Genomic DNA, 24,159 nt, shown 5'->3' with positions numbered 1-24,159 from the left:
AGCTTCTGGGCGCATGATGAGGGAATCAAATTCGTCAACGCGCCACGTGTGCTGCATATCTTCGGACAAAGCATACCACGGCACAAGTCTGTGTGTTTGCCAAGTTGATGGAGTAGCATTGGTGGTATGCTCCCCGGAAGAGTCTTCCTTCAAGTAGTCAAACTTCGAACGGAGGTTGTGAGGATCTACTGGGCATTGCCAACCGCACCATGACCAGGATGGTAGACCTCTTCTTGGTGCGATACTACCTCCATCCCTGGCCACTCTACGACTCGCTATACTGTAGGGCTGCCATAATAGTCCGAGATCTAGGAATGTACAGGGAAGGCCATTGATGAAACCAGAAGTGAAGGTACGCTTCAGTGTACTTAACACTCCAGATATCGCCGGTAGCGCGTCTTGCGGGTAAGTCAGGTCGCGACTGTTATACAAGCTAATCATCTCGATGTACATGTTGAGATCTGGCTGAGACATGGTAGACATTCGCCGAGCGGTCTCATAGTACGGTCTGGTCAATGTAGTATCCGGAGCAGATTCTGGGGTGAGGTAGTCCCTATTCCAGACGCATCTCTGGCAATCCCAGAATACTTCTCCGTCAAGGAAGATAATTACTCTCTTGGAGAGCATTTGTTCTTGGAAGGTCCATCCACGAGAGGCCCACTTGGTCTTGAAAAGCTTCTCATAAAGTTGGGTAGTAGAGTCCAGGCTACGACATCTTGTGGATTTGCGGGTATTTAGGCGTCCCGCAGTGGAAGCAGCAATTATAGTTAGGTATGCGCCAGCGTATACCTCACCCATATTGTCGACCTGATCGCGTGTTTTGTCACTGTCCTGCACAATACATGGGCAATCAACCCAAAGGTATCTTTCCCCGTACTTCTGCACAAGAACAATCGCGTCTTTCACTGCATAGGGAAGACGTGCGAGTGCATCCCCTTGTAGCCTTTGCGCGTGTCTGTCGGTTCTGAAGAAGTCTGCCTTGTGCGCCTCCGTCCAAGCCCCCCGACCAGACTGGGGTCCTTACATCTTAACCCATGGGATCTGGCGATCTTTAGGACTTCCCGAAAGCTTTCTCCAACGAAGCATATTGCATATGGATCCCATTTCCGTCGCGCTTGGCTGCATCGCTCTCTTACCACCGATCGCAAAAGCTTATAATTCGATCGGTATATTTGTGCTCGAGATACGAGATGCGGGGAAAGAGATGATCATGGTCCAGACGGAGCTCGCCTCACTGGAATCCGTCTTAGAGATTCTGGCTCAGGACATGGGAAGTTGCCCGGAGAACGTATTCCCCACAATACTTGTGGAGAATATCAAAAGCATCATTGCGGATTGCGAGCTTGCCGTGACCCAGATCGAGCAGTGTATTGCTGCTCACACAAACGACAAATCGACAAAAAGCGCCAAATGGGCGCTGTTTGGACGAGACAACATGTTGAAGTACAAGTCGATCTTGCACACGCATCAGATGGCCCTGAACATGGCCATCGAGACGCTCAACATGTATGTCCCCAGCATACGCAACTGGTAATATGAAGGGTTCTAATAATGGCTTAGATCAGTCAGCAAAGATATCAAGGTTAACACGGCAAATCTACTCATTGATACTTCCGAAATCAAGGAGGACACATCACAGATACTCCAGGCGATCGCAAAACTCCAAGCAAGCCTACCAGATCAAGGCCGCGATGGTACTCATTTTATCTTGCAAAGATATCTCGACAGCCTTACTAGCTACGCAGAAAGCTCATTTGGTCGTGGATCTACTCAGAATCTTGAGGATGAATCCTCAAAACCATCGCCCTTCGAAGAAAAGCTCGCTCTCATTGACGACGACCCTCCACTACATCTTGCAACATCTTCTTCTGCTAAACAAAGCTCTCATCCTTCCGCGTCGACTTACGGGTCAGGGCCCTCTCGCCAACCTGTGACCAGTCATAAGTCACACCATGAAGAACCTCCATTACAAGCTCTCTCAGACGACACCAAGCCAATTCTCGAACCCGATTTTGCACCTTCAGATGTATCATGGTGCAAGGGTCGCGCGAATCCCATTTCCATTCCTCCTCCTCAGCATGCATCAGAAGGCCACACCGACCTAGTATACGCGTTATGCCACACAACAGACTTCATCATAAGCGGCAGTAGGGATGGCTCGATTAGAGTCTGGAACGCATCGACGCGGCGCCTGGCCTACCCACCTTTATTGGGTCATAATTCGTCCGTTTTCGGCATAGTCGCGGACCACGAGACTGACATGTTGGTCAGTTGCGCAGGAAACGGCAGTCTTATTGTGTGGCAACTCTCAACAGGGGACATGAAAAGTAACATTAAGCAAGCACACGGAGACAGTATCTTGAGCATCAAGCTCAACTCGCAATATGTTGTGACAACTTCAAAGGATTGCACAGCGAAACTGTGGGCTTGCAGCTTCCTGGACAGCCTCCGGGAACGGCGAGGTAGCAAGCCATTCCCTCATAGCGTACTCCGTGGACATACCGGGGCTGTTAATGCAGCGGTTCTCACAGAAACCGAAGTTATTACCGCTAGTGGAGACAGGATAATTCGCGTCTTTAACATCGAAAGTGGCACCTGCATCAGACAGATTTCTTCCCACGAGAAAAAGATCGTATCTCTAGCGCTTTCTCCGGATGGTCAATACATCATTTCGGCAGGAGGCGATTTGGATGTTTTCATCCATCACAAGCAAACAGGCCGTCCAGTTTCACGGTGGAAAAGCCACAACGACCTCATCCGCGCCCTGGTGGTCATGAACGAGGAGAACTTGATCGTCACCGGATCATATGATGAGTCAGTAGCGATATGGGCTTATAGCGATGAAGGAACATGGAGAAAAGAGCGCAGCCTGGATGTTAAAGAGATTCAGAGAGTTCTGGGCCTGGACCTCAAGCAGCAGGAACGAAGTCACGATTTCACCGAAAGTGTTCGGAATGCAGTCGTAACAGGCACAGAAATTGCCGCGCTATCTAGCGGAGTAGCTTTTTGTATGTTCTCAACGGAAAGGCAAATTCTGTGTGGTGCAGGATGCACCATTGTCGGTTGGAAGTTTGGGGATCCAGTCGAAGAGGACGAAGAACAACACATGTCACGCACAGAATCCTCCGAGTCGCGAAGAAAGTTGAAAGGGAAGCGACAAATACTGCTCCAGCACATCAAAGATCGTTTCCGATAGTCATCAATTCTAGAACGTTTCGGATGTGTACCGCGTCGCACTGTTTCGTTGCACATGCCGCAGTGTTGGCCTTGTACTGGAAAAAGGCGATACGGACTTCCTTGAGCGTAGATCTTCCGCCTTCTGAGCTGTGCCGGGGGTCGCGACACAAAATCGTTGGGAAGCTGGTGCGTGCACGAAAGTAGGCAAACAAGGCAATAGGCTGGCTTCATTGCAGAGCCGCGTTGACGTCGCACGACACATATGAGCCTGCCAGCTCACACCGCGCCTCTATCCATGTCGAGCAGGAAAGAAGGCAATCATGCAGTCCGGAGTGGGGTGCAAGCCACTCAGGTAGCAAGTGCTAGGCCGGCTCGATAACGACATTACGTTTCGCAGCGTTGCACCAGGTGGGGGCCATGCATACAATACAATGGGTGTGATCGCTTTTTAAGTTGCATACCTAGGTACATATACGCTGCTATCTTTCAGGGATTCCACGGTAAGCTCTCCTGCCCTTCGGGCTGGGACCAGATAAACCCCTCAGGTACCTCGACTACCCTGCCCTTCAGCCAGTCCTGGACGCCATCCCAATCAACGCACTTGTGCATGGCGTTCGAGTTTGGAGTGGGATTTTGATGGTCAAGCACCCAGTCGTATGTTACGAGCGTAGCATCGAAGTTACACATGAGACTCTGCCTAATGTAGTCGACGCAGTGCTCATAGTGACGCTCGTACATTTCAGGGATATCCTTGATCTTTTGCTGCACCTCCTTGAAATACGATTGGTGATGGTCCTGCCAGATGTAATGCAGGCAGTGCAGCTGATGCGTTCCCACAGCCACCGCAATATATCCTCCTCCGACTGCTTCTGGGAAGTGAGATGCAGTACTGAGGTTGTGACCGACGGCCTCAATCTCGGAGGCTTCCACTCCGATCATGCCGTATTCCATGACTGAGTGCCAGGCTGCCTTGGTATCCGGGCTTGGGGGACCTTTGAAGGGAGACGGGTGCCAAAGAGAGCCATTGAAGCGCGTTTCGATGTAGGGAATGGAAGCCACACCTTCGTCAATGGGAGCTGCGGAGTTCAGTCAGTAGGTTCAATTTCCGATCAGATATGGTGAGCATACAGTAGTAGTTGTGTAAATTCCAGCATGAAGTCCAGGAGACTCGGCCGACTTGGTTCCGAAGGGCAAGAAGCACAAGTATGATGCTTAGACTCACGCCGTGCGCAAGCCAGTGATATTTTTTAACACTGTTTGGTGATCTCGAATACATGTAAGTGGTTTCGTCATTTTCAGACCGAGAGATACTCGACAAAGGTAGATAGGTGATGGTGGGCTTTGAAAACATCTTGATGCTTCGCAAAGAGCAGGTGTAGTGTCGTGATCAAGGAAATAATCTAGGATATGACGTGGGAATCCAGCATCCGTCGAAAGGTTCTGAGTTCCTGAAATTCGGGATGTTGAATGTTGACTTATCAGATGATACTATCGTCACTGACTGCACTGTTGATACATTTGATTGCGCTGACTTTGGCTACTGGCTCACCCACCGACTCGGGGTATTGGCACACTTTTCGTAAACCAATGAGCATGGTGCCCGCATTTCGATGCGTCGTGGGCTTATCAAAGATGTTTAGGCTGACCGTTTCCGTCGGCAATTCCAAGATAAGGTTCATGTGCTGGTGCAAAAGTGAGCAATGCGTTGAGGCTGAAAAAAGAGGTACAAAAGGTTGATGGGAAGCCACCGGTCTTCAACTCAAGCATCTTACTATACTGTACTGAGTCAGTATTTGCTAAACGATTCTTATCATAACATATCCTACGTAAAGAGTCGCAGACATGAAGCTACTTGTCATCGCACCAGTCTTACTCGCTGTTACATATGCTGCGCCCGTAGCCCAGCCAGCCAGTGAGTCACCAGCCTTTATCACAGCTCCGCCTAGGCTAATTTGACACTCTAGATTTCGAGGCTGATGCTATGCTGGCCGTTGCGCGGTCCCCAGAGTCCTCCTACGCCAACAAGCGTGGCGAGCGTGCCCATTTCGAAGCTGATGCAATGCTTGCTGTGGCAAGAGCCCCAAAATCGTCCTATGCAGAGAAACGCGCCAAGTTCGAGGCTGATGCGATGCTTGCTGTTGCGAGGGACTCGGAGTCTTCGTACGCAAAGTGAGCAGGGTGGAACTCTGCATGCTCGGTGATTCAACGCGATTAGCTACCTAATCAACAATGAAATGCTGCCGATTACTACCACCATTGAAACAAGGCTGTCGTAATGATTGTGATCGTCGCATAATTGCTTTCCTATATTACTGTACCGGTGAGCCTAATCGAGTGGCACGAAGTGCAGTACAATCGTCGAATGACCGTGCCCATCCAGCCGTGTCTTATCGCTGTCGAGGCCCGAGCCGAGAAGTCGTGAGACCCGAGCCGCGAAGTCGTTGGCAGGGTTGTGGGCAAGCAAGCAAGCACTTATCGATAAGAATTTCGAACCACCATCTGGCATGTGTTCTCGGGCACTATCGATAATTATTTGCTTGCTTGTACACAGATCTGGTCTCTTGTGCCTTGGGGAGCGGCACACTGAAGTTTGAGCTCAGCCAGAAGTTTGGCCTGTGGGGTGGCACATGTGCGCGGTGGGGCGGGTTCACCCGCATGAAGTGAGCCGAGACCCACTTCCCGATATTGGATGCATTGAGGGCAGAGTGCACCTGCTCTACCCTGCTCCCAAACGACTCTGTAATGGAACTCGCTGATAGGCCGAACTGACCGCGCAGTGAAGCAAGCTGACGCTAAGCTCCTAGTAGTAATGTGTCAACGGTCAGATCTGTATCCTGCCGTTTGATGTTGCTGGGAGCAAGCGCGCGAGCTTCTTTGCATCGCGTAGGCGCCTGTCGGCGTTATCCAAAATCCCGTCGTGTCAGCATCCCCCAGATGTACTCATAGCTTCGCGCCGGCCCTCGACAAACGCAATCGCGTTGCGAATTGAGCGACCGGCAACCACAATCAGGATTCCTTCTCACCAATACCACACCAGTTCTTCTCCAAGCGCCACGGCTAGTCCATCGCCACCAACATCTTCGTTCGCCGACCTAAAAGTAACATTTCAAGTCTTTCACTGACAGCATTGCAGGTACACCACAGCTTTCGCGCTCTTCGAGGCTTTGTAGGAGGTGAGTCCACATTGCTCACACACGGGCATACACGGCTTTGAAAACATCAGGGTCACTAACAGTTGCTCCAGGCCGGCATCACCGTCTGTTTCGTCAATGTGGGCTCAGACCATCCGTCCATCATCGAAGCCATCGTCAAGGGCAAGAGAGAGCGGCCAGACAAATGGCCCCGCTTCATAACCTGTCCATCGGAGATAACAGCTATATCGATGGCAGATGGCTACGCGAGGATATCCGGCCGGGCGCAAGCTGTCGTAGTACATGTCGACGTGGGCACGCAAGCGCTTGGACAGGGCCTACACAATGCAAGCGTCGGGCGGGCGCCTGTGTTCATCTTCGCCGGAATGTGTCCCTATACTGAGGCTGGGGAGATGACGGGGTCACGGACAGAGTATATGCACTGGCTGCAGGAAGCGCCTGACCAGAAAGCTATCGTTCGCCAATATTGCAGATATACTGGCGAGATCCGGACAGGCCTCAACGTCAAGCAGACCGTTGCACGTGCGCTGCAGTTTGCAAACAGTGGACCCAAAGGACCAGTCTATGTTGCAAGCGCAAGAGAAACACTTGCGGAGGTACTCGAGGAGCCTTACCAGTTGGACCAGGAACAGTGGAAACCCGTCGGTCCCGGTGCCCTGCCAGCTGACGCGGTTGAAGAGGCAAGTTCTCCATCTCTGCGCTTACAAGACATCTTACTTACGTGACGTGATGACTCTATAGATATCACAGACCTTGGTGGGAAGCAAGCGCCCACTGATAATCACAGGATACTCTGGAAGAGACAGGCGCTGCCCCGAACAACTGGTCGCTCTCGCAGATCTCATACCTGGTTTGCGAGTGCATGACACTGGAGGCAGCGACCTCTGCTTTCCTTTTTCACACCCGGCTTCGCAAGGCTTCCGTCTTAGCACCGATGAATGCACACGCGATGCTGACATGATCTTACTCCTCGACTGCGACGTGCCTTGGATTCCATCGGTCAATCCGCCACCGAGGGGCACACGCATATATCAGATTGACATCGATCCTCTGAATGAACGCATTCCAGTTTCCTTCTTCCCAGCGCATGGACGGTGGAGAGCTGAGTGTTACACTGCATTGAAGCAAATACTTTCCCACATCACGACATCTCCCTTGGGTGGGACGCTGCAACAGCCTGAATTCCTGGAACGCAAAAAGGTTCTTGCAGATAGCCATAAGCAGAGACTCGTCGAAATCGCGGCACGATGTCACTTGGGCGACGAGCAATGTCTTGACGCGAGCAACATTGGCCATCTTCTCAAGCAAATCCTTCCGGACACAACGGTATTCGTGATCGAGGCTGTGACATGCGGGCAGCTTCTCTCTGATCAGATTCAGGCCGATAGACCCGGCAGTTGGATTAATTGCGGTGCAACAGGTATTGGCTGGAGTAATGGCGCAGCACTAGGTGTCAAGATGGCCACAGACGACGCGGCCGTCACTACGGATAGTGCGTATAAGCCGACGCTCATTTGCCAGGTTGTTAGAGATGGTAGCTTCATGTGCGCAGCACCTTCGAGCGCGTTGTGGGTCGCTTCCAAGTACAAAATACCCATCCTCACAATTGTACTCAACAATGGTGGTAGGTCTGCTATCGAACACTTCCTATACGCGCGTTGACATTCTCGATAGGCTTCAAGGCTCCAAAGAGCTCAACCGCCTTGGTGTATCCTGATGGATTGAATCAGAGAGCGACTGATGATGAGATGAATATCTCCTTCAGGCCATCTCCAAACTATGCAGCACTCGCAGAAGCAGCTGCTGGAAGCCAGAGGTCGAAAGCCGCGATGCAGGATCCGGATCAGTGGATGGAAGGCGTACGAGTAGATTCGGTAGCGTCGTTGAGGAAAGAGCTGGGTAAGGTCTCACAGCGAGTGCTGGAGTAGAAAAAAGGCATGTTGATTGAGGCTTTGATAGCCTAGTAGGTCGGACTGGATGTGATAGGTGGGATGGGCTATGACTTGTCGAAGTCCCACGCCTAGCCTTGGCTTCAATCTTGCGTGTCGGGTGGCCAATGAAGTTGGTCTCCACATGTCAATGGTATGTATTGACCGGCTACCAATATGTCTGAGCGCATTTCACCGCCCCTACTCGTTGACATGCTGTTTCCGAGTGCCACTTCATGCACATCCTCTTACTGCGTCTTGGCGCATACGAGCAAAGATCCAGAGCTTTTAGCAGAACAGAAGTATTTAATGATAGCTACAATTAGGTATCGGAGGCGTAGTTGACACTGATCGCCATAGAAAGCACCTCGATACGAACTGAAGTCATGACTATCACATTTGGCAGCGCTTTCACTGCTCCTGATGTGACTCTGGTATTACAACGGCGCTGGAAAGCTTACGTTACATATTTTAAAAGGGGGCGGTTTCGGTAATGATGTTCGCACCGATTAAGCGATTGCTATCAGAGAAGATTACCGCAGATATTGATTGTACGGCCTGCTTGCGCGAGAGCAGCACATTGATACCTCTGCAAAGTGTTTCGGAAGACGAGAGCTGAGCTCCGGTACTGAACAGTGGATACTAACGCTTTCATCGCTGTAGCGTCTCGAAATGACCGTATTCCGAGATACCGCGGCTTTCAAGATCATCAAATGTTTCCCAGCATTTTTGAGTCGTTTTCGACAGGCATCTCCCAGCCAAAGGAAGAATGGAGAGCAGGCGGATTTAGACCTTATATTGTCAACTAGGCTTTGTTCTGGGCATTGGATGATGAGCTCTCCGAGCTTCCCACATGTGATCTTTTCCTCGATACTTTTCGTAGCAGATGGCCATGGTCAAGTTGCTCCGATGTTTTTAGAGACCAGACAATCTCTTTCCATACCAACGATGGTTGCCGACTTTGGAGACACACGTTCATACCTGATAAGCAGCGTTGTTTTGGAGGAAGAGATATAGGGGTTTGGTATGGGAGGAGGAAAGAGAGGGAAGACCGGCGAAGTAGACTTTATATCTCGACTCGGGCATATTCCATCACGGAATATTCTCCAAAAGCTTCGCTGTAGAAAATCCCAACGGACGTCTGCCCATGTGTATGTAGGTTTAGAGACCGTTTTGAATGCACATACCCGTCGAAATTCCAGCTTTAGCTTGGGTCGCAACCGGAGAGTCTCCACGTCATCATAACCACAGTTCGCTATTTTGGAGAGCACACTCTCATCGAGTGAGCGCCTTTTCGTTTTGGAGAGATGGGCAAAAGTCTGTGTGGGAGAAGGAGAGGAAGCAGAGGCAGACTTGATATCTCAATCTCTTCCCCAGATTTTTGTATGGGTGACGTGTGCGCGCGTTTCGGAAGACCGCCAGACATCTCCGCACATGGGTGGCTAGTGCGTGACTTTTTCGAAAGCAGAAAGCTCATGAGAAAGTGACAAGGTAATTTTGGAAGCACGGGATCTCTCCACATGCCAGAACAGTCTCAGGTTTTTGAGAAGCAAAAACTCATGTGCCTTCACGTATTAGTTTCGGATAACTAGAGACTGAAAGTGATGAGAGAGCAAGAGTAGAGGCGAAGAGGGCGTTTATATAGCCCGATCGAGGGACCAGGCACACGGTCTCTGATCATCGAAATCTTGCCATGGAGTTTTCGCAAGATGTGTTGAAGCGTACGTCGATTCAATTCTCTTTCACATACGTTTCGGAAGACGGCTTTTTCGAACGATCAGCGCAGCTCATTAACGAGAGGTAGAGCTGTTTCTGAAACAGGAGACGGACAGTGGCAACGTTTGGGCGACCGCTCCTCTTTCTCGCACATCGAAATTGAGCACAATGATTTTTGGAAAAAGCCGAGACACTCGACATGCATCCGCTATCGACGTGTTTCGGAAGCAGCACCAGCCGCAGACATTTGACAGTGTCGAGTGCCTTTTTGGGAACACAGCAAGTGTGGTGGCTGTAGGAAGAAAGCAGGAAGACAGGTGAGAAGTGAGAGGCTTTACATGCTGTGAGAGCCATTAAGCGCTAGAGGTAGTTTTTTTATACTGGGAAGAAGAACTCAACAACATTCTGGTGTTGCAACAACCTTTGAACGAAGCACAGGTGCCGCGGCATGTGTTTAGCAGTGTGAGGATTCCAGCTCACAGAAGCTCCATTTTCTTTTCGCCTCCTAGATTCTGTAGAGGGCAGCGGAAAGGGCAGACACACCCATACCCAGATCATCTGCTTGTTTCGACATAGGCTACTTGTCTGCTTGCTTTAGGCGACCGCGCCATCATAACTCCCAATCGAGGTTTTGGAGAAGGCACCCCAGACATGAGCAATGCCTGAGCCATTTTTAGAGAATAAACCAAGAAGGTGTGGAATAAAGGACAGAAGCCAGAGGCTTGAATGAGTGGTCTTTTTACACCGCGAAAGTCATTCCGCTTGTATTGCCATATTTTGAGATCGAGATCGAGACGGAGGAAGCACGCAACATCGAACCCAGACTTTGGGCTTTGAGAGAAGCGCGGGGCTCGCCGCATGGGTTGCCTTCAATTGAGTTCCAGAGCCGCAGACTCTCCATGCCTCATTGTAATTCATGATTTGATAAAGAGCAACCAAAGAGACAGGGTCAGACATAGTTCTGTCAACTTTTGCTTTTGAAATCCATTAATCAATGTCTTTTTCTGGACAGCAGATCACAACATGATTTTGGTGTTTCTTGTTTTTGGAAGAGGAGTCTTCTTCATGAATTAATCGCGCGAACGTTTTTGGTAAATAGGATAAGAAGTGTGGAATGAAGGAAGCAACTCTCGCAGCGAGAACAGACGACTTTATACCTCCTCGAGTACCATGACAGGCAATGGAGGAGCTTTTCGAGAAGAGTAGGAGAGCGCCGCAACATTTCAAGAATGCGCCAAGGTTTGGTTTTCGTGCCTTAATATTGAACCAGACCGCAGCACCTCGCTCTCCATGGTCCAGTTGTAGTTTGTTTTTGGTGTTCTCGGCCCCTCTCATGAGATACTCTCTGGCCGATTTGTATATAAGCGCTGTCGCAGCGCGGAACTGGACATAGCATGAACTATTCGAAGTTTTGGTTTTGATATCCAGCGAGAAGGACAGACTCCGCACTCCATTTTTGCGTTTTGCTTTTGTTTTGGACCGCGCAGTCTCTCATTTAGATACCCCAGGAGTTTTTAAATAACGGCGCAATCGCAGAGAAGAAGTCGACATGGATCGTTGGCGGTGATAATTTAAAGATTCTTTTCGAAAGGTAGTTGGGTTTGTGTGGGCGGCCTCTCACATAGCTCAGCGACACTTGGGTTTTGGAAAAAAGTCTTGCTCCATGGTCCAAGGCGAAGTGGATTTTGGAAAACATAGGAGAAACTGTGGAATGAAGCAGTCAAGTCCAGAAGACAGAGGAGGGGTTTATATACCCGTAAAGCGAGTAGGCACACGTGATGCAGCTCCGCAGCTCCGCAGTCTCGACTGGCGATAGTTACTCACGTGACAAATACACCAATGCGAGACGTGAGACAAAATGAAGTAGTAAACGGTAGTAATCGATATTCAGCCCATCTCATGAGCCAACACTACCAAGCAATATAAACGCCACAGTGAGGTGAGCGTCTTCAAGACACCATCACCACCACCAATGCCATGCTAAGATTTCCATCTAAATAGATATAAAGAAAAAGACATTACAGGAATGTTAAAGCCACCGCCCGCTCAATTTTCATGATTGTGATACATCATGCTCGACACCCTAGCTTATATGGAAGCTCTACTCCCTCTTAAACTGCTGCTGAAACCCGCCCTGCTGCGGCGACCCAGGACTCCTATACGGGTTATTATTCGACGGGGCGCGTTGTGGCGCATTCGCATTGATATCCCAGCGCCTCTCGCCCTCGTCTTCTTCTACTTGTGGTGCGCGCGGTCGGCTGCGTGAGCGAGGTGGTGGAACCATAGTCTGGTACGAGTACTCTTCTACCTGTCCCGTCGAGATGGAACTAGGCGATCCGGGAGCAGTGCTGCGAGGCATTGACGGCGGAGGTAGGGGGCCGCCTGGCGGGGGCGCATATGTGCTTTGGCCACCGGAGGGTACTACGTGTAGTGGGAGTGCTGGCGGCGGGTTCTGGCGGGGTGTATCGACGGAGACGCGCGAGCCGAATGGCGAGAGTGTGGTTCCGCCCTTTCGCTTTCCAGCAGAACTGGCCTTGCGTAGGAGACCGCGGACTTCATCGAGATCAGGTCTTTGGTCTGTGCTAGGACGGCCAATGGTACTGGAGTCGTCACCGCGAGCTTCCCAGGTGTCGTCACGGATGGTGTCTAGACCCGGCTTCCTGTTGTTGAGGGCGGTGATTGCGTTGCCTTCCGTTCCGACGCCCAAGTAGTCAGTGCCAGAAGTCCTACCGGTGTCCTCCTCCTTGGGGTTGAGTGGGCGCAGACGGCCGGCATCAGCGCTGGCCTTGTATTTCTCGTACGCTGCGACAGCTTCGGCGGGTGGGACTGCGACGGACCATGTAGGCTTGTCTTGCGAGCCTAGAGCAGCATCGCCTCCAGCCGGACCATTGATGGGGACCTTGCGCAAAGCGACGACGAGCGCGCACATGAACTTGGATCGGCGAGAAGCGCGAAGTGACTCGTTGGACCAATTGCTCTTGTGGCGGATCTCCACACGGAGCTCTAGCTTATTCATTTCAGCAATGCTGACGACCTCGATGTCGATATCAGAGTGGAACTCGCGGGCGTTAGCCGGATCGCGAACAAAGCTCATCATCTCCATCTTGAGCAGGTTGATGTCCTCGAATGAAGTGCCGAAGTCGCAGAATACGGAAACTTGTTCTCGCATGGCCTTGCTTCGTGTGATGTTCTCCACCCAAAGCGAGTTGAGGACGATATTGGGTATCTGGACAGTCTTTCCGTTGGTTACGCGCTTGAAAACGGTGTAGAGCAGGGCAATGTGTTCTACAGTGAGCTGCTCAGTGGTAATGTCGACGCGATCGCCGATATCGTACGGGTGCTTGACGAAGAGGAAGATGCAGGAACCGAGGACCTCCTGGGCGGTCGTTGCGAATACGAAGGACAGCGACAGTAGGGCGGTTGCGGATGTAGCAAGAGTGGTACGGAAAGCCGGAGCGAGGAAGGCGACGAAGACGAAGATGCAGACAATGACCGCGATAGTCATGATAAGACCGTCAAGAGCGTTGATAGCTTGGTCGACATCGTGCATACTGGAGTTGATGGACTTGCGCTGTCTGGCGTAGTCAGTCACAGTCAAGATCATCTCTTCCAAACTGATGTCGCCGTTTCCGTCGCGGTCAATTGCAGCGAAACACTCTTCCGCCTCTTCCTGGCGACCAGGGCCCATGACCTCAACAAGATCCTCCAGGTAAAGTTCGTTCTTGCCTTCGACGACCATAGACATCCAGATACGCCTAGCCAGAGCTTCAGCACTCTTGTTCCTCTCCAAAGCAGTCAAGACGACGGAGTGAGCAGAGTTGGGGTCGAAGACCTTCTTGCCGGTAATTTCGGAGGCGATTGTACCAAAGACTGATGTGATCTTATCACCAATGCGACCAGCATCGCGGCCAACTTCTTGGATGAGACGCATGGGAGTGCGACTGCCTGAACGACCATGCTTAGCCGTACCCTTGCCCTTGCTGCCAAACCCGAGATCCAGAATTGTGTCCTGGATAATGTAATCCTCCTCGGCGAACTCGTTGCAGTATGCGGGGAACAACGCTCGCGAAGTGTCGTAGAGGATACCGAGGAGGTAGATGTTGCGCTTCGACTCCTTGATCTTGTCGTCAAACTGTTTGCGGTGATAGCTGATACTGATGAGCTGGATCAGGACGCGTTCGGCGAGGATGATGATGGTGCAGACGAGGAGAGCAAGCAGAACGGACTGCATAGTGCCAATCCATCCTGGGTAGTTCTCGCCAGTTCTACCAGCAACAGGTCGAATGAGCTACATGGAAATTAGTGGCTGTTCGTTCAAGTAATTTTTCTGAACTTACTGCAGGGAACGTAGCCTGGTTGACAATCATCCAGAATACGAAAGACAAAGGCTTTTCGAGAGCTCTCAAGAGCAGCGCATATTTCTTGACACCAGGGCTGACCACACCGATAAGGAACTCGAAGATGTTGGGGAGAAAGTGTGCCACAATCTTCATGACCCAAAAACTCAGCCAGATGATCTCGATCCAGATCCAGAACTTCTTCTGGCCTGTGCCGCCGATTGAACCTGTGATTGTGCCGGTTTGCGAGAGAATGATGGGAATGGCGAGTAGCAGCGCGACAGGGGCGACATAGATCATGTAGCGCGTGACGATGCTCCAGTTCAGGATCTTGGTGTAAATCCTGCCCATGCGATTGAGAGCCGTCTTCTCTTCATGGGGGCGTGGAGGCAATGGCGCTCCTGTTCTGGAGTCCACCGGCGCCAGAGCCACCTTCCTGCGTCCCCGCGAGAACATGTGTGACTTCTCCGACTTCTCATTGCCGGACGTAGGCGACGATTGTGTGGGGGTGTGACTGACGACAGTCTGGAGGGGGATATCGCCGCGGTTCTCCATGTTTCCGTTGTCGAGAGGCTGGAAACCGTGGTTGGAGAGTCGAAAGGACCTCTGAGAGGAGGCTCGTTTGCTTGTCATGTAAAGGAGATCTAGTAGTTGTTCGTGGGTGCCGATTCGTCACTGCGAACGCGCAGGCGGGGTATTGTGGGTATTGTGAATAGGAATGCAGATCCCGGAGTGTTTTGCCAAAACGAAGCTGGCGGAAGAGTGTGCGTCGAGCACTTCCTTTTTGAGAGCCGTTTGAACGAGTAGTACAATAGAGACGTGTAACGACAGCGATTGAACGAAGGCCTGCCGTCGGTTCTCTGTGCAAGGTAAGGAAACAATGAGATAGAGGAACGAGCGAAGAGGCTCTCGAGACACAATAGCAGAAAGGGCAGGGTGGGAGAGCGAGTGAAGAAAAGTAGCAGCGCAAGGAGTTACTTTGACGAACAACGCCGCGCGCCGGTCCCCAGACCATGCTAGCTGTATGCAGGGAGGGGGTAGCGGGAAAAGCCACATGCCACTGAAACCGCTAGCTACTCGCCACAACGAATCACCGAGGGGAAATATCGTCACTGCTGGCTGCACATAAAACTGCCTGGCCAAGCTCTAATTACCGTTGTTCTGCACACATCGGACAGGCCGTTGAGCAGCGACTTGTGTATCGTCGTTGGTGAGGATGTGGTTTTGGTTGAGCCTCATGCAGCGATGAGCATGATTCACCCGATCGGCCATCCCTGACGTTGATCCGTTCTGGCCATAAGACCGGGTGCAGATGCAGGTACACGCGTATCGATACGCCCCAACAGAGAGAAAAATTGTGTCCAGCTCGTACAATCGCGATCGCGTCGCAGCATTGCCGGCTGTTCATTCGGGACGGCCGTCGAGAGATTCAGCCGATGAAAAAAGCAACTAATCCCTTCGCAGACCGCGGAAACCACGATGGTGATGTCGCATGTCTACCATAGGTCCACAGCTCGCCTATTTCCGAGCATCCTGGTGGAGATACCCCAAATCGAGAAACTGTCCACGTAATCACTTACCCCCTGTTGAGGCTTGCATCGTGCCTGCCCAGGAATGTTTCAGCCACACGCATCACACATGTTAGGCACATTTGGCCGTTGAATGGCTGCGAACCCTGTGGCGGTGAAATGAGCCTTTCTTCTCAGGAGTCGACGACGATGATGGCATTTGTACCAGCGTGTCTGCTGCGATAATGACAGCTGTCCGGCAAACGCGAGACGGAATGGGGCTATTCTTAGCTTTTGCGGATCCGCGGCGAAGCTTCTTATGATCAACCACTAGATGTCCCCACAGCCAGGGTCCAAACAGAACCGTTGCTGATGCTAACATGTTAGGGCTCCAGAGTTTGTGTTTACCTTCACGATCGATACGACGAATGGGAAATTTCACGATGACGTCGATTCTACGGGTGCGACATACACGAGTTTCAGCCATCGATCAACATGGCCATGACGTTGTGCTGATCGCGCCCACGGCACTGAACACAACATTGCACAAACATCCCGGGTGCTCTTCAAAGATCTCCAAACTATACACGGACCCATTTATGAGTCGCATCAATGATTCAAGCATAGCGAAAGACGATCTAGCTATTCCCGCAAAGCGCAATACCAGCCACAACACAAAAGCCCCAATTCCACATCGTCGCACTGACCAAATCATCCACATTCAGCACCCCAACACCCAGCCCCATCAACGTCTCCCAAATCTCATCTCTCTTCCCGATCGGCCAGCTCGGAGTACCCCAGTACCGACTCTTTAACCCTTTCGCCTCCGCTGCTTCGACCTGCTGCTTGACTGTTCCAACTTGTTTTGACGACATGCTTGCGAACCACAGCTTGCCTACTGCGTCGCTGAGGGCGGCGGAGGCGTAGTAAGAATTCGTGGTGTTGTACTTCGTATCTGAGACGGAGAGGAGGGGCGCATCGAAGAAGATGTACCGGTTTGTCATGGACTGGATGAGGTCGAAGGGGGCGTTTCCCGTGCCGACAATGGTAAGGGGGCCTGTGTGCAGGGTTGATCCGTCGTAGTACGTCACCCAATCTTTGGATCGGAGGGCTGCGAGTTGCGAGAGAAGGACTGGCCATGTTGCTGCCGGGTCGGATTTGAAGTCGATGAGTAGGACGGTGGTTGCGCTTGGGTCCATGTCGAAGATGCCAGTCTTTTTGTCTGGCTCTGAGGCTGTTGTTGCGTTTCGCTGTTCGAGGATATTCAGAAGTGGGTCGATGTATAAGCTCTTCAACGTTCGGTCGCTGGTCGTAGACTCCCAAGAATGACTGACTCGCAGTTCGCCATCTTCTGTTAACCAGATGTCTGCTTCGATACTGGTACATCCCGCGGCGAGGGCAGCATAGAGGGGAACAGAGCGCCAGTAATCGTTGTGGGAGTGGCAGCTCTTGGGTACAATGTCACGGCTGAAGTCATCTCTCCAGTCGAATTGGAATGCCTTGGCTGCGTGCGGCTCTTGCCAGGTATCGACGATGTGCTGGAGGCCACTGTGCTTGATGGAAGGAGCGAGCCGCTTCAGTAGTATAGACACAAATGTGATGTAAACACTGCTGTATGTTAGTCCCACTTCGCACCTTGATTGGATCTCCTTACCCTCCAGCAATAGCACCGAAGATGGTCAATATAACAGCAATGATTCCAAACCGAATAACACAACGTCTTCTCCTTTCCCTTCGGTGGGCTTCGGTTTCACCAGGTCGACGCGATAATAACCCGCACCAGTTCAATCTCTTCCACCAGTGCTGCGATGCAGTACGTCGATGTACTTGCCGCTGAAGCTCTAGCTCCTCCAGACTCATCGGACTGGACATTTGACTGACGGCGTCATTTTCATCATCGCGATACGTTCGTGTGGTAGTATCTCCGCGAGCCATGTCTGTACGAAAAGGCTGTAGTTCTATTGCAATGTCTGCTGTCGACATGAAGTGGCTGCGCAATGGTCAGACACAACACGGAAGAAGGAGATACCTGTGAGACTTTATAACCAAGTTGATGTATAGGCTTGGCTTGGGGGTAGCACCCGTGCGATGCGCAAACAAATACAGTGTAAAGTTGCACCACTCAAACCAGCGCTAACCAAACAAGATAAACCACGATAGGGTCTCACTTCATCTGGAAGTCACTAGTTTGGTGATGAGAAGAATTGAAAACCCCGTTTTTCACTCACCTTTGCTGTCAGTCACTCTTTCGCTCCAAACTCGTTGTCCTCCGCTCTGGCACTGCATTTTCACCCCGAACACACTCTCTTTCATATACACCTCGCCCTTCACTCCGCCCCGACTCAACACCATCCAAATACATCTGCCTGGTCGTGCGTAGACAAGGAGCCCTCGCACAGCATGACACTTACGTCCCAGGCTTTCCGCAAGGCACTTACTTTCGCATCTATCTGCTCCACCAAACCACATCATCGCGACCTAGATTAGCAGTTCCCTAGCACCGCTTTGGGACAATGAACCGTCAGTTTGGGACCAAGCGCCATCACCATCACTTACGCCCCGTGAGATCATTCGTAAGCCTTCACATCTACACCTCTACTCATACAATGAGATACCGCCGTGCCGAAGGGCAGAAGGGCCTACGACGCGCGGCACTCTCTACTGCAGATGTATTGGATGAACTCTCTATTGCAGGCGCCTTGAACTGAGGTCCGACCGGTTACACAACCGCGAATATGCTTCATCCGGAAGCAAATGCCAGAACTATAATGAATGAAAGGGGGAATGTAGACTATGTTGTCGTCGTCATCATGGCATGAACTCAGGTTCGCTCTGATAGGTGTCCTCGGTAACCAACCGCGCGGATACGACCAACCGCGGATAGTGGGGACATGCCCAGGTGGTGAAGTTTGTGTCATCCATCTAAGCCTCCAGCACGGTTCCTTGCAGAAAGCTTCGCACGTAAGACCCGTATCGTTTGCTTGTACTGTAAATAGTTACCGCGCGCAGGTGTGATGGGTTGGGTCGTTTACCGAACTCGGCGCTGGTATGCGATTCGTTCCAGTGGTTAAATGCTGTTGTTCCTCCAATATGTCTTGATAAGGCTTGACCTCTTCTTTGTCCGTAGATTGTGTGTTACGACGGCGACGGCTCGGTAAAATGTTGCCTGGCTACATCACCTCGCATGCCGATATTGTTGATGTTTCGGTGGTGATGCAGGTAAAGAAGCACTACTTACGCGGCCGGGCAACCACGCCGCCAAGGCAACAACGAAAGTGTTCCAACAGCACAGATGACGTCCAGAAAAAGAATCGAAAGGCGGGAGAGGCGCATTTGCCCAGGTGCGATGCACGACTACCTAACGCCCTGCGCGATCTTCGCATGTGAAAGTCCGCAAGTTCCGCAAAACAATCCGAGGACCCCAGCAAAGAAAAAACGAAGCTGCACATACGCGCGCCTACAAACCTCCGCTCCGCCCACAAACCCTCAACACTTACCACCTACACACCAACCATCCCTCGCAGCCCGGATAAACACCCGCAGCCCGCGCACAACCATGCACAAAGGGTCTTAGAGCCCCACGCGTATTGTTGCCAGCGAGGCTGCAGACGGCTCACATGCACCTGTCTGCTCTCAGTCTTAACCCCTTGCAGGCTAGTTTCTGTGGGGTTCTTGCATGTTGACAGGAGGCCCGATGGGAAGGAAGTGAGCTATCTTCAACCGAGCAGATCACGCACGGCAACACACCGACATTCACGGACGATTTTCGCGAGACGGTCTCCTGCTGTTGTTGCCATTGACTGGAGGTCTTGGACAGGGAGAGTGGTGGTGTGAACGCGCGACGCGTGACGATGTGGGAAGACGTGGTAGACAGACCACTTTTGTCGCTTCTTCTTCCTCTTTGTTGACATTATCGTCGAGGTCTTTCCACAATTTCGTTTGGTCCTAGACTAAGATTGGGGTATCTTAACCTAGTGGGTTTGGCTGTATGCACGCGGTATGCCAACTCACCACACCGACTCTTTTTCCACCCGCCGTCAACAGATCAACAATAAACAGCAGGGACCCAACCTCGTTTATTTTTTACATCGTTGGCTACACTTAAAGCAAGCTTCAATATCGCATTGTTCATAAATCACATTTTCAGCTTTTCTTCGCATTTGATACCCTTCATTTTCTTCGCTTTGTTATTTTGGGTCAAGAAGATTGAGCATCCGAGCTTCACGATAATAAACGATCACGAAACGAACGGCCGTCACGGATATACACAACAAAGAAATTGGGAACCCCGCATTCCACTACTTACTCCATCCCGCCACTACGGAAATCACCAACACTCCACTACGACACCTCATAAAACAACCAAACAACACGCACACACAATGGGCAAGGACTCCTCCTTCCGCCTCTGCATAGCCTCGCTGCTCATCATCCAAATCGCCTGCTGGGCCCTCACACTCCTCGATCTCTACCACCCTGGCAAGCCCACAGCTATGCTCCGCACAACTATGGATCTAGCATCACTCTACTTTACGAGGTTGGGAGGCCAGAGTAGCGCTGCGTTGCAGCACTTGAGTGTGAGGGACATTACGGCATTGGTATACTGAGATGAATAATAAGAGAGGGAACATTAACGACTTCACGACATGGGATGACGAGTTATACGATGGCATGGCATGGCATGATACCAACGGCGTTTATTGGATTTGGGAGTACGGCGCATGGCTTCATCTTCTCCCGTTCAACCTGGTCATCGCGCCATCAACACAACAATACCACAACACAACCACACAACTAAACACAGCTCTCACAGAACAGCTGGCCACCCATCGCTGCCCCATCCCAGACTCAGCCTCACAACCACGTATCGTAACAGCACACACAACTATTCCAAGCACCCAGCCATTAAACTGTTGTTACCCTAGCATACATGATCCGTCATAGCAAAACGACGCGATGTCTGAATTTAACAAATACACAATTCCTAGAGGCCTTCCAAAGCCCTAGAAATTGTGTATTTGTTGAACTCAGACAACGTGCCGTTACGTCACGGCTCGCAACTAGGGTAATAACACTTTAAAGGCTAGGTTCTCACAGGCCGTGAGTCAAGGTGTGAAGGAAGCATGACGATGGGATGGACAGCAGGAAAGATGTTGTGGGCTGGAAGGAAACGAGGGGAAACCGCACGCGCAGGTCGTGGTGCAAGGAGTTAGTTTGAGCTTTTGCTTTGTTCTTTATATTTGATATGAATACCCCCCGATCGAAGTACATGCTCAACATACTCCACTCAAGATGATCTTGTGATAAAATGCATTCTCTTTCCATGACATCTAGCTCAACAGACAGGCTTTCACTTGCCCATCCGCATGATCCCAGCAATTTTATCCCAGGAAAAAAAACATAGACCTTCCCACGCCCCGATGAACCCACGGAACCAGAGATAACCGAAACACAGAATAGACACTAAGATTCTGTAGCGATTGTTCAACTCCCATGTCCCCCGTTTGCGCCGTTTGTTTGATTGATATGATAAACACCGATTCGAATGCATGTTGATGTGAAGATCGAGACAAAGGAAATTGGTCATGTTGTTGTGATGGAAGGATTTCACTGCGTGGCTTGGTGGTTCAACTCGTGCATCATGCTTACTTCGCCGAGGTGCTTCTGGTCGAAGTGTGAGGGGGAGTGGTCGTCTGAGACGAGTTGAATGGGCGGCGCGGGGCTAATTGCGTCGTCGTCGTTTGAGTGGGTGTCCTGCGTCTTTGGTGTCTCTTCACTCGGCCTGAGCGTCGTTGTGCTCTCAGCTAGCGGGTCTGAGGTCTGGCTCTCTGCGGCTGTTGGAGCTTCAGGCGCTTTGCCGTTCGCAGTCGTAGCTTTCTCTTCGGTATGCGTCTCGCCCACGTCCTCGATATATTGAGGCTTGTTCTCATTCTTGTTGTCGTCTTCGGGGGTGATCGCCTTTGTAAGACTTTGGAAGTTGAACATTGGCTCCGTGCTATTCGAATCCTGTGGAGGAGTATCGGTGTCGCCCTGGGCTAAGCTGATGCCTGATGCGTTTGAACTAGGCACGTAAGAAGAGCCAGGTGCGAGGTTTTGGTTCTCTTGCTGTTGTAGTGAGTTTTGGAATGAGTCGGCGAACGAAGACGAGGACGAGGAGGCGTTGGATTTATTGCGCTCGAGATGAGAAGGAGCCGGATTGCTGGTGTCAGATTTCTCTCGCTGAATCTGTGCGCGACTGGCTTCAAGATGCTTCTGCGGGTCGTCCTTGGTAGCCGGCGTGTTCAAAGTCGACGTCGGTTCTGACATGGGATTAAAGCCACCGGCGCCACCAGACCGATCAACTCCCTTTCCTTTCCCAGCCGCCGAAGAGCTGCCCGCTTCCGTTTCGTCGATGCCATCAATCTCGATGGGGTGGAAGCCACTGCCGATATTCCGTTGGGCTTTGGCAACTTTCTTGATTTCCTTGGCCTTCTTCTTACCCTCCTTCTTGGCTTCTTTGGCGGCGTCCTTCTCTTCCCTCTTCTTGCGATCTTCCTCGGCTGCCAGACTCAGGCGTATTGCTTCCATCATCATAAGCTCCTCGAGGTCGTCAATCCTGTTCCCTCTCCTAGAGCTTATTCGGCTGGGGTATAGGTCGCCCGAGTTTCCTGGCTGACCAGACGAGCTTTCACCTTCACGTCGTGGTGTCCCGTGTCCACTGCTACCAGCGCTGTCGCCAGTGAAGATCCGCCTTCGTCTTCCAAGGCCGAACCGGCTCTCTCCTTGTGGAAGATTTCCCATCATGTATGCAGCATTGTGTAGCGCAGTAGCCGCGGCAGCCCTTCGCAAAGCGTGGGATTTCGCGTCTGCCAGTTTCTTGGCCCAATCAGGCCGCACCATGTCGGTTGTTATCACAGTCTTGTCCGTGACTGCCAGTGACGTCGCCCTTCTTCTACCAGGGCCGGCCGCAGTGGGCGAATTCAAGGACGAGGTGGATGACATTGCCGACGTCGCGCTACCCATGCCGTTATGACCCTGCCCATTATAAACGAGCCCTCTCCTAAAAGGCGGCGGCTCGTAGGTCACTCCAAACTCAGTTTGTGTGCAGTACGGGCAAGCAGCTGCTTCCGAGACCAGCTGAACCTCTTCCTCCGGCTCAGCAGATTGCGCACCCTCAGCGCCTGGTTCTCCGTGGTGCTCTGGTGGATGCGGATCGGGTCTCTTGATCTGAACGAAGCACTCTGAGCAGATGGGCTGATCGCAGCAACGCGTCTTGTTCAAATGTGGCGGGTAGTACATGAAGCAGATGGGGCACTCGGAGGCATTCTTGTAGAGAAAAGCCTCAACCCGTTGGCCATTAACGTACGGGTCTTTGGGGAGGTGTAGTTCTTGCGGGGCCATGTCAGACTGCGAAGCATTGCGGGAACCGGTCGCGAGAGAGGCAAGTGTTTTGGCGCGGCCACGGAAGAATGGCGAGGACGAGGAGTTGTTCGCGATCGGAGAGCCAGGCGAGGGGAGGGAGAAGGTGGGATTCGACGGGGAGAGGCCACCTCCGCGCTCTGGCTCTTGGGACATGGAGCGAGCGCCCATGGGCACTGTGAGCTTGTTGAGACTGGGCTCCGAGCTGCGAGGGTTCCATGCCGTGCTGAGGTGGTTGTTCGTGGTGACTCGAGGCGGCTCTTCGGGAGGGATGTCGTCTGCGGCGGGCAGTGGGCGGCCGTTGACGACTTCAACGAGCTGGTGCTCAGTCCAAGTATCTTCGTGGTCATCGAGACCCCGCCAGAAGGGAGCAAGTCGTCGCTCAATCTATCACGTGTGAGTTCAGTTCTCGTATCATCCTCGTATCACGGATAGAGGCATACCTGTAGCTGCCGGACCGTGGGCTTGCTAAAGTCCTCTGGTCCCGTGTATACCCCGAGCGTGACCAGGTATCCTCCGTCGACGCCTTCCTCCTTCAAACTCCTCTCGCGCTCCTGGGCCCTCAGGATGCGGTCCTTCTCCAGCTTGCGGGCCTCGCGCTCCGCCTTTGTCTCCCGGCGCGGTTCGAGGGCGGGGTCGCGTTCGGCATTGTCGCCGGTGCGGATGCCGAGGAAAGACAGGTCCGGTCTGCTGCCTCTGTCTCTCCGCGAGTTGCCATAGGGACTGTTCCCCGGCCTGTCGTGTGTGGCTGCGGCGGGCCCGGCAGTCGAGGGCGAGGTGGGCTGGTGGGCGCTGGAGCGGCGGGCGTGGCCTCTCCGCTCCGGCGTGGCCTCTTTGCCCTGCGAGTTGCCCATGGTGCGGGTGGAAGGATGGATGGATGGAGGAATTGGATTATCGATGGTGAAAGCGGATCGCGCCGGGCTCGCAGCAGGGCGGGCCGTGG

The 24,159-nt window shown here is 52.0% G+C and overlaps 6 protein-coding genes across 6 annotated transcripts; 2 read left to right on the top strand and 4 right to left on the bottom strand.

Annotated features, from left to right (window-relative positions):
* Nucleotides 1-1,093: 1,093 nt before the first annotated feature.
* On the top strand, nt 1,094-3,196 carry J4E86_002874 (uncharacterized protein; the record flags this gene model as incomplete). The annotated part of the gene is made up of 3 exons (XM_051443431.1): nt 1,094-1,506; nt 1,561-3,008; nt 3,084-3,196. 3 exons carry the CDS (start codon nt 1,094-1,096, stop codon nt 3,194-3,196), a joined length of 1,974 nt encoding a protein of 657 aa, XP_051304926.1.
* Nucleotides 3,197-3,663: 467 nt separating this feature from the next.
* J4E86_002873 (uncharacterized protein) lies at nt 3,664-4,772 on the bottom strand (the record flags this gene model as incomplete). Its single annotated transcript, XM_051443430.1, has 2 exons — nt 3,664-4,253; nt 4,727-4,772. The coding sequence occupies 2 exons, from the start codon at nt 4,770-4,772 to the stop codon at nt 3,664-3,666; spliced, it is 636 nt and encodes a 211-aa protein (XP_051304925.1).
* A 247-nt stretch (nt 4,773-5,019) lies between these two features.
* J4E86_002872 (uncharacterized protein) lies at nt 5,020-5,350 on the top strand (the record flags this gene model as incomplete). Its single annotated transcript, XM_051443429.1, has 2 exons — nt 5,020-5,089; nt 5,142-5,350. 2 exons carry the CDS (start codon nt 5,020-5,022, stop codon nt 5,348-5,350), a joined length of 279 nt encoding a protein of 92 aa, XP_051304924.1.
* Nucleotides 5,351-12,074: 6,724 nt separating this feature from the next.
* J4E86_002871 (uncharacterized protein) lies at nt 12,075-14,865 on the bottom strand (the record flags this gene model as incomplete). The annotated part of the gene is made up of 2 exons (XM_051443428.1): nt 12,075-14,261; nt 14,311-14,865. The coding sequence occupies 2 exons, from the start codon at nt 14,863-14,865 to the stop codon at nt 12,075-12,077; spliced, it is 2,742 nt and encodes a 913-aa protein (XP_051304923.1).
* A 1,591-nt stretch (nt 14,866-16,456) lies between these two features.
* J4E86_002870 (uncharacterized protein) lies at nt 16,457-17,753 on the bottom strand (the record flags this gene model as incomplete). The annotated part of the gene is made up of 2 exons (XM_051443427.1): nt 16,457-17,426; nt 17,473-17,753. 2 exons carry the CDS (start codon nt 17,751-17,753, stop codon nt 16,457-16,459), a joined length of 1,251 nt encoding a protein of 416 aa, XP_051304922.1.
* A 3,672-nt stretch (nt 17,754-21,425) lies between these two features.
* On the bottom strand, nt 21,426-24,070 carry SIP5 (SNF1-interacting protein; the record flags this gene model as incomplete). Its single annotated transcript, XM_051443426.1, has 2 exons — nt 21,426-23,603; nt 23,660-24,070. The coding sequence occupies 2 exons, from the start codon at nt 24,068-24,070 to the stop codon at nt 21,426-21,428; spliced, it is 2,589 nt and encodes an 862-aa protein (XP_051304921.1).
* Between the last annotated feature and the right edge of the window lie 89 nt (nt 24,071-24,159).

The sequence above is a fragment of the Alternaria arbusti genome (assembly GCF_024043155.1).
Source record: "Alternaria arbusti strain BMP 1465 chromosome Unknown scaffold_3, whole genome shotgun sequence".
In the NCBI taxonomy this organism is placed as follows: domain Eukaryota; kingdom Fungi; phylum Ascomycota; class Dothideomycetes; order Pleosporales; family Pleosporaceae; genus Alternaria; species Alternaria arbusti.
This window is presented reverse-complemented; position numbering and strand designations above follow the sequence as displayed.